The sequence below is a fragment of the Elephas maximus genome, chromosome 22, assembly GCF_024166365.1.
Source record: "Elephas maximus indicus isolate mEleMax1 chromosome 22, mEleMax1 primary haplotype, whole genome shotgun sequence".
In the NCBI taxonomy this organism is placed as follows: domain Eukaryota; kingdom Metazoa; phylum Chordata; class Mammalia; order Proboscidea; family Elephantidae; genus Elephas; species Elephas maximus.
Window position 1 is genome coordinate 23,927,694 of NC_064840.1, and position 10,413 is coordinate 23,938,106.

Sequence of the window (10,413 nt, forward strand, 5' to 3'; positions counted from 1 at the left end):
AGAAGGCCAGGAGGCCAGGGGGCGTTTGCCTTCTTGAGGGAAAGGATTGGACATTTGAGTGTTACCCTAGATCCAGGATCCAATCAATAGGAACAGCTCGTGCCCTACACGGAAATATAAGGAGGTGCAGAGAAGCAGGGATAGCGGGATAGAGATAGAAGGAGACAGAGACGGTGGCGATAGAGCTGTAGGTGGAGACACAGTGCATCCTGTGTGAGCTGAGCCTCCAGCTGCCATCCACACCATCCTGATCATGGCACCTTTCTACTGGCTTCCAGGAATCCTGTCACTGCTGCTTGTTCTGCACTGGGAATATGGGGCGGGGAACCCCCTTCCCAACACTCCTGACAAGGCCACCTGCATCACTGACCACCCATGTGCCAGCAACCTCATGACCCAGATCAAGAACCAACTGGAACAGCTCAACAGTAGCGCCAACACCCTCCTTGTTCTCTACGTAAGATACCCTTTCCCATACCCAGGTACCAAGGAAGGAGGGGTGGCCCTGGGGTGACAGGAGTGGGCAGAATTCCTGCAGGTATCAGTAGAGGCTGTGCTGAATTTGGAGGGGAAGAGGGGTAGCTGATCACGGAGGGGCCCTTGAAGCTAGAAGGAATGAAGGGGGCCTGGTTAAACCACACCCAGCTTTTCCCCTACCCAACCCCCAGCCCAAACTAGAATGGACTTTCCCAGGGTTAGATTGGTCCAGAGCTGGGGTCAGAAAGTATGGGCCCTGGCACTTCAGGTATTAAGATTCCTCCACCACTTGGAGCAAGAGGCAGATAGAGATACACAAAGGAGGCAAAAGAAAGGGAAGTGTTCAGAGAAGTGCTGTTGAGTGAGATGGTGGGTGATGGGTGTCTGAGTGCAGAGAGACACCCAGATAGGTGAAAGGACAAGTGTCTATGGCACAGCTCTGAAGGTGAGGCATCCAGGTTTTCTTTCTTTTCCCATATTATCATGATAATTACAAAAAAAAAGGTGTAATCAGTTTGATTCTGACTCATGGCACCCCATGTGTGTCAGAATAGAATTGTATTCTGTAGGTTTTGCAATGGCTGATTTTTGCAAGTAGATTGCAGTACCTTTCTTTCAAGGCACTTCTGGGTGGTCTCAAACCTCCAACCTTTTCAATTAGCAGCCAAGGACATTAACCATTTGCACCACCCAGGGACTCTTAACACTAAGTAACAATAACAATTCTTGCATGATAGAGGCCTTGATTCTTTACCAAGTTTGTTCACACTTGGATGTCCATTTGCCTTTCATGACTATCCTGAGAGGTCTACAGGGCACAGAGTTGGGTCCTCATGCCATAGGTGGGGAAACAGAGGCCCAAGAGCTTGCCCCTAGGGTTGGTGGCAGGGCTGGAACACTGACCCTTGCCTCCTTGCTCACCTCCCTCTGCCCTCTGTTCCTCAGTATACTGCTCAGGGCGAGCCATTCCATAAAGAAGAGGGCAAGCTGTGTGGTGGCCAGAACTTGACAAATTTCCCACCCTTCCACACCAACGGCACAGAGAAGGACAAGCTGGTAGAGATCTACCAAATCATTGCCTACTTTAACACCTCCCTGGGTAGCATCATACAGGACCAGAAGACCCTCAACCCCGAAGACCGGAACCTCCACAGCCAGCTGGACTCCATAGTGGACACCCTGGAGGGGCTCCTCAGCAATGTGTTCTGCCACCTGTGCAATGAGTACCAAGTGGGCCAAGTGGATGTGTATTACAGCCCCTACACCTCAGCCAAAGACATCTTCAAGAAGAAGAAGCTGGGCTGTCAACTGCTGGGGAAGTATGAGCAGGTCATTGCTGAGCTGGCCCAGGACTTCTAGGCACAGGATCTTGAAGCGTGCTGTGGATTAAGGGACCTTGGGAGCAGGATCTAGAGGTGGGACATTCTCAGTGTGGAGACCAAGTGGAGCTGCTGGCACAACCTGCCAGACCACTCTACTGAGGGGTGGGCTGGGAGGTAGCTGATTAGGGTCAAAACTTCTACGGCAGGGCTTCGACACTGCACCCACTAGAAGGTGGCACCCCTTCCTGTGGAAAATGGCAACCAAGCACCAAGTTGTCAGGCTGGCAAGCGCAGTATAAGCTGAACTTCTGCCCACACCTGATTCTCTGGCATGGCTTTAGACCTTGAGCAAACAAGTCATCTCTGGTAGCCCTGACCACAGGGCAAGAGAACAGTTGAGGGGGCCTGGAATGTCCTGACTCAACACCCTCCCCCCAAATGTGCTCCCACACAGTGGGGAGCTCCTTGAGTCTCCCAAACACCACTGAGGACAGAAGGGCCTGGCTGAGGAGACTTCAGGAACCTGGGGCTATGTAGGGGAACCACTGCTCCTACTCTGGAGAGTGTGGCCTGTGACCCCTGGACTAGACCAGGAAGCTGTGGTCCCCTCCTGCCCTCCCCTCCCCAACACCCACATCTGGGTCTGGTCTCTGAGGCAGGGAATCCAGTCCCTTTCTTTGCACTGTGGACCAGGCAAGTCTAGAAACCCCCTCCAGTCTGAGATTGGCAACAGCTGCTCAGAAGAGTGTTTCGGCTTCTTCTCAAATCCTGAGCAGGAGGGCAATGATCCTAGCAATTCAGCCAACTAACTTACAATGTTTCAGACTCACTTTGCCCCTTTCTCCTTCTCTGAAAACTTTTTCCAAGCCCACCTGCTGGCAGGCAGGCAGCAGGCATTCCCCAAGGCTGGTGCGCAGTCAGGGAGTTACCTGTCCTCATGGCAAGACTCAGATGTGGAGACTCAGCTCTGAGCTCATGGGCCACACTCCCCTTTGTCCTGGATCTCAGCCTACTGTCTTTCCTATCTCCCTGCTCTGTCAGTGGACAGCTCAGGGCCAGCTGAACTTCACCAAACTCAGCTACAAGAAAGCCAACCTCATCTGAAAGCCAGAACTGATGACTCCAGAGCCCAGTGCCAGCAGGGTCTCCCATCATTTCATCACCTTGTGGACACACCTATGTTGGCACTTCTGGGTGGCCTCCCTGCCCAACATGCCACCTGACCCCTCAACTTTCCCACCATCCTTGCCCTCTCCACTCTAGCCCTGATTCTGCTCCTCAGTCCCCATCCACACCACACTTTCTAGAACCAGCCTTGTATATCAGCAACCCCTAAGCACGGTATCCTTGAATTATTGAGGTTTTTTGCAAAAAAAACTGTTCCTTTCTGATTTTCTCCTGCTGGTGTTGACCCACTCCTGGCATCCTGGGTCAAGTGCCCTGGCCAGAGATGATTTTAAGGAGGAGAGGGGGGCCCTCAGCAGAGGAAGAGGTAGGGCAGTCATTTTGCAGTCCATTCAGAATTTTATTAAAAAAAATTTTTTTTTTTAACCAAAAAGCACTGCTAACTTGCTTGTCTCTCCTCTTTCACCTCCTTCCGCTCATCTCCCTTAGAACTTACAGTGGCGACTTCTCCCTGACAGTGGCAGTCCACCCCTACTAGGCTGGTCCTCCACAGTAGACATAGTGTGTGGGGCTGGAGCCCTGGAATTGAGAAAGGATATCATTTCCTTTTAGATGTGTCTTAGCTATATAGTGCTACTACGACAGAAATACCGCAAGTAGATGGCTTTAGCACAGAGAAATTTATTTTCTCACAGTCTAGGAGGCTAGGTGTGATTCACGAGTGGTCATTACTATAACAATCTGCTATATCTGCAGTTCTTTCAATCATGATGTGTGCAACATGTTTTATGATTTTCTTGTCATCATCCCACACCTGAAAATGATGTGAGTTCCTTCTTCTGCCACGGGTAGTCATCTAAATGGGGTTAGCAGGTTTTGTTCTGTTCCAAAGCCAATTAAATATTTAATGGCAAGTTGGGAGAAGGTGACTCATATACAAAGATCCAGAAATGACCTTAAACTGAAATTCCTGGGTATGAATATTCTACGAATAACCTGCAATTACGTAGGGTGACTTACAATAGTACTAATTTATAAAGAGCAATTTTAATTTAAAACACATTATTATTTAACTTTCAAAAGAGCCTCCAGACCAGAACTCATTACTTTTGTCCATTTCCAGCTACCTGGTTCCTGTGAGCAGGACCACTGTGCCTCAGCTTAAAGTAATAATCAGCCTCTTCCTATTAATGAACCCCAAGATGGAGCAAAATACTCAGATTACTCAATGTATCTTTTGATCCAGAGAAGTGGTTAAGGCCCCAGAACCCTGGTGCTTATCTGAATCTGACTGAAAGTAGAAGTGATAATATGGTGGGTTCCCTAGCTTCTGCTGGTATCGGAAATATGTTTAAACCACCAAAACTGAAGCCATTGCTCAGAGTGCAGGAAAGTCTGGCAGAGTTTTCCAGGGGTACAGAGATGGAAGGCAGCTGAGTGAGCACAGGCTGGGAGAGGGGACCTGGGAACATGGATACTTGCAGGTGATGGAGCTGGGATCAAGTTTAAGGTGATTGAGGATCAGAGCCAGAAAGAATTGATGCAGGTTGGGGAACTGCCCCCAGGTCCCTCAAGTCCATCCCTACCTGTGCAGTAAGAGAGGAGCATAAGGAGGGAAGAAGCCCAGGCCATGGGGGATACTGTCCTCCTGAGACCCCACAGCTAGAGTTAGCCTGCCTCGGGCTTCTCTTATCTTCTTTCCATTGGCTTTAGGGAAATCGTTTGTGAAAATGTATTCCCTCCCACTGGCTATACCAGTTCCTCCTTGAGCACCAAGTCAGGAGCCTGAACCAAGAGCCTGTTGTCAGAGGAGGATGAAGGGAAGGGATTTCTGAGTTTGCCACACAGCTTGGGGATAGCAGATGCTGGGACAACACACAGGCCTATGTGCAGAAGACCCTGTCAGGTATAGAGCTCCGGTGTCCCCACAGCACCCAACCCCCAATATTGGTGACTTAACATTGCTAGGGGACTTACACAGCTGTGAAAGCCCTCTGGTGGATCTACCAGAGACATTGTCAACTTGCCCCTCACTTGTCCAAGTTTCCAAAATTCTCCTGCAATGAGCGTGAAGATTTCTGTCAGCTAATCCTGTCACTGCTACAAGCATGTGTTCAGCACTTTTCTAAGCAGCATTATCCCTAATGGTAATACACCCAACAGACCTTGAGGGTTTCTTTAATCTTCATCTTGAAGGTTGAAGAGATATTCAATTTTCCTGAGGGAAAAAGATGAAGGAACATTTCTAGTTGAGTAACTAGACCTTCCAGATCTTCAGGAATGTGAATTATCAGATCACATTTGTGGCATGTCAATCCTTTGGTGGGGTACTGTAGAGTACAATGAACTGGTGGAGAAGGTAGGAAGACACTGAGCCTGGAGTTGGCCAGATGGTGAAGGGTCTTGGGGGCCAGGGTGAGGATTTTGTCCTCTACCCTTTCATTATTAGTTAACCAGTGGAGAGTGTTGTTTAAGAATGTGATATTGGGAACTGGGGCCAGGATGGCGGAGTAGTCAGATGCTTCCAGTGATCCCTCTTACACAAAAAAAGACCCCAAAAAACAAGTGAAGGGATTATATATACGCCAAAGCTAAAAAAAAGGAGCCCTGAAAATCAAAGGCAAAGTTAGGAAATTAGACTAAGCGGCAGGGGGAGAGAGAGATGGTTCAGAAGTGGCAAGGAGTTGCCAGACCTGACTTGTCAAGAACCAGCACCCCTCAGGCACGATCCCCTGGTGTGACTTTGGTGGGGCTGGAGGTAGCGTTTGGGTGTGGTTTCCTCAGGGAGAGACAGGGAGCCGCAGAGTTTACTCACGCCTCTGGAATCAGAGAATAACAGTGCTTTCAGCAAGAGATAAGTACTTGCAGATAATTTACTGCACCCCCAGCCCCCAACCTGGCTTCAGTGGCCTGAGATAGGTCCTGCTGTATGCAAACCCTGAGCCATTCTCCCAGCCTTGGAGAAGGAGTAAATTAACAATTGGGGGAAAAGATAATCTGTCTGCTTCCTAAGCTGGGAACTCAGGGCAGAAGATGAATCAGTTGAGGTACAAATGGTCCACAGACTTTGAATGCCTTTCACCCCTGCACGGAACTGTGTAGGCTGATTTGGGGAGCTTGTGATTTGACTTCAACTGTTTCAGCTGTCCAGTGGACAGGTGGGTTTTTGATGTTCGACACCTCTCTGCCTATTAAACAGGGTCTTCAGCTACCCACATCAGGGGCCTGAGGACTGGTGGCTCCACCCATGCCACCTAGACACCCACAATAGGGATCCAAGGATAAGTGCTGCCTCCCAGTACTTACAGTCAAAAGCATTGGATACCTATGGTCCAGCTGCAGAACCCACCCACCTGTGCACTCTAGGGAACAGGGAAACACTTTCCCCATAGCAACTCAGAGGACGGTTGCCAGCCCCCTGCCTTGCTCAGAGCATGACCCCCTGCTGCAACCAGATACCTGTGCCTGCACCAATCACCCCTGCCCTACTAAGACTGTAGGACAGAGCCTGCACCACACACTTGGTGACCGACTACCTGCACACTGGAGCTGAATCCATACAAGAAAAATGAGTGCCCTCTTAGGATCATATACCTGGTAACAGCTCTAGCCATCTGGTGACAGGACAGTAGCACTTCAAAGGAGCAAAAAGTTAAGGAAGCTCACTCAAGCAGCCTATACGGGCATAACAAAACAAAACAAAGCAAGAAGCTAGGATACAGTGTGCAAACATAAAATAAATTAACACAATAACTTAGAGATGGCTCAGAGCCAAAAGTCAATATCAAATCACATAAAGAAGCACACCATGATTGCTTCAACAAACTCTCAAAACAAAGGATCAAGGAATCTTCCAGATAAAGAGGTATTCCTGGAATTACCAGAGGTAGAATACAAAAGATTAATATACAGAACTCTTCAAGAGATTGGAAAGGAGATCTGTCAAAACACAGAACAAGCCAAGGAACACACAGATAAAGCAACTGAGGAAATTAAGAAGGTTATTCAAGAGCATAATGAAAAATTTAACACCCTACAAGAATTCATACAGAGACAGCAATCAGAAATTCAGACGATTAACAATAAAACTTGAAAACTGGACAACTCAATAGAAAGTCAGAGGAGTAGAATTGAGGAAATGGAAGTCAGAATTAGTGAGACTGAAGATAAAGCACTTGACACCAATGTACTTGAGGCAAAAAAAAAAAAAAATTTTTAAATGAAGAAACCCTAAGAATCATGTGGGACTCTATCAAGAGAGATAAACTACGAGTGACTGGAGTACCAGAACAGGGAGGGAGAGCAGAAAATACAGTGGGAATTGTTGAAGATTTGTTGGCAGAAAACTTTCTTGATATTGTGAATGATGAGAAGATATCTATCCAAGATTCTCATCAAACTCCACATAAGAATGATCCCAAAAGAAAGTCACCAAGACATATTATAATCAAATTGCCAAAACCAAAGATAAACAGAGAATTTTAAGAGCGGCTAGGGATAAACAAAAAGTCACCTACAAAGGACAGTCAATAAGAATAACCTCAGACTACTCGGCAGAAACCAAGCAGGCAAGAAGGCATTGAAGGAAAAAAATTGTCAGCCAAGAGTCGTATATCCAGCAAAACTATCTCTCAAATATGAAGGTGAAATTAGGACACTTCCAGATAAACAGAAGATTAGGGAACTTGCAAAAACCAAAGCAAAACTACAAGAAATACTAAAGGGGGTTCTCTGCTTAGAAAATCAATAGCATCAGATACCAAACCAAGATGAGAACACAGGACACAGCAACCAGATAGCAACCCAGACAGGGAAATCATAAAAATAAATGAAGATAAAAAAACCCCTCAAAACAGGGAAACAGCGATTTTATTATGCAAAAGAAGACAACATTAATACAATAAAGAGGGACTAAGAAATGTAGTCATAGATCTTTCATATGGAGAGGAAGACAAGGTGATATAAAGAAATAAAAGTTAGGTTTAAATTTAGAAAAATAGGGGTAAATATTAAAGTATCCACAAAGGAGACAAACTACCCCACACATCAAAATAAATACAAGCAAAAAATAGAGACTCAGCAGAAACAAAATCAACAACAATGAAAAAGAGGAAAAGATAATATATAAAGAAAAACTACTCAGCACAAAAAATTAAGTAGGAAAAAGAAACTGTCAACAACACACAAAAAAAGACATCAAAATGACAGCACTAAATTCATACCTATCTATAATTACGCTGAATGTAAATGGACTAAATTCACCAATAAAGAGACAGAGAGTGGCAGGATGGATTAAAAAACATGATCCAGCTATATGCTGCCTACAAGAGACATACCATAGACTTAGAGACACAAAAAAACTAAAACTCAAAGGATGGAAAAATATATCAAACAAACAACAATCAAAGAAGACTAGGAGTGTCAATATTAATTTCTGACAAAATAGACTTTAAAGTTAAATCCACCACAAAGGATAAGGAGGAACACCATATAATGATTAAAGGGACAGCATACCAGGAGGACATAACCATATTAAATATTTATGCACCCAATGAGAGGGCTGCAAGATACGTAAAACAAACTCTAACAGCATTGAAAAGTGATATAGACAGCTCCACAGTTATAGTAGGAGACTTCAACACACCGCTTTCGGTGAAGGACAGGACATCCAGAAAAAAAGCTCAATAAAGATATGGAAGATCTAAATGCCACAATCAACCAGCTTGACCTCGTAGACATATAGAGAACACTACAGCCAACAGCAGTCAAGTATACTTTCTTTTCTAGTGCACATGGAACATTCTCTAGAATAGGCCACATATTAGGTCATAAAGCAAGCCTTAGCAGAATCCAAAACACTTAAATATTACAAAGCATCTTCTCTGACCATAATGCCATAAAAATAGTAATCAATAACAGAAAAATCAGGGAAAAAAATCAAACACTTGCAAACTGAACAATATCCTGCCCAAAAAAGACGGGGTTATAGAAGACACCAAGGATGGAATACAGAAATTCATAGAATCCAGTGAGAATGAAAACACTTTCTATCAGAACCTTTGGACTCAGCAAAACCAGTGCTCAGAGGTCGATTTATGGCAACAAATGTACACATCCAAAAAGAAGAAAGGGCCCAAATCAAAGAATTATCCCTACTACTTGAACAAATAGAAAGACAGCAACAAAAGAAACCCTCAGGCACCAGAAGAAAGCAAATAATAAAAATTAGAGGAGAATTAAATGAAATAGAAAACAGAAAAACAATTGAAAGAATTAACAAGACCAAAAGCTGGTTCTCTGAAAAAAATTAACAAAATTGATAAACCACTGGCCAAACTGACAAAAGAAAAACAGGAGAGGAAGCAAATAACCGGAATAAGAAATGAGATGGGCGATATTACAACAGACCCAAATGAAATTAAAAGAATCATATCAGATTATTACAAAAAAATTGTAGTCTAACAAATTTGAAAACCTAGAAGAAATGGATGAATTCCTAGAAACACACTACCTACCCAAACTAACCGAAGCAGAGGTAGAACAACTAAATAGACCCGTAACAAAAGAAGAGGTTGAAAAGGTAATTAAAAAACTCCCAGCAAAAAAATCCCTAGACTGGATGGTTTCACTGCAGAGTTCTAACAAACTTTCAGAGAAGAGTTAACACCACTACTACTAAAGGTATTTCAGAGAATAGAAAAGGACGGAATACTCCTAAACTCATTCTATGAAGCCACCATACTCCTGATACCAAACCCAGGTAAAAAAAAAAAAAAAAAGATACCACAAAAAAAAGAAAATTACAGACCTATATCCCTCACGAACTTAGATGCAAAAATCCTCAAAAAATTTTAGCCAATGGAATTCAACAACATATCAAAAAAAAAAAAAAATTCACCATGACCAAGTGGGATTCATACCAGATATGCAGGGATGGTTCAACATTAGAAAAACAAGTAATCCATCATATAAATAAAACAAAAGACAAGAATCACATGATTTTATCAACTGATGCAGAAAAGGTATTTGACAGAGTCCAACACCCATTCATGATAAAAACTCTCAGCAACATAGGAATAGAAAGAAAATCCCTCAGCATAAAAAAGGACATTTATAAAAGCCAATACCCAAAATCATCTTAAATGGACAATCTGAAAGCATTCCCCTCGAGAACGGGAAACAGACAAGATGCCCTTTATCACCACTCTTATTCAACACTGTGCTGGAGGTCCTAGCCAGAGCAATTAGGCTAAATAAAGAAATACAGGGCATCCAGATTGGCAAGGAAGAAGTAAAATTATCTCTATTTGCAGATGACATGATCTTATACACAGATAACCCTAAAGAATCCTTAAGAAACCTACTGAAACTAATAGAAGAGTCCAGCAAGATATCAGGATACAAGATAAACATACAAAAATCAGTTGGAGTCCTCTATACCAACAAAAAGAATGTCGAAGAGGAAATCACTAAATCAATACCATTTACA

General features: G+C 44.1%; 1 protein-coding gene across 1 annotated transcript; it reads left to right on the forward strand.

Annotated features, from left to right (window-relative positions):
• Window positions 1–253: 253 nt before the first annotated feature.
• LOC126065430 (leukemia inhibitory factor-like) lies at window positions 254–1,836 on the forward strand. Its single transcript, XM_049865462.1, has 2 exons — window positions 254–457; window positions 1,423–1,836. The coding sequence occupies exons 1-2, from the start codon at window positions 254–256 to the stop codon at window positions 1,834–1,836; spliced, it is 618 nt and encodes a 205-aa protein (XP_049721419.1).
• Window positions 1,837–10,413: the final 8,577 nt, after the last annotated feature.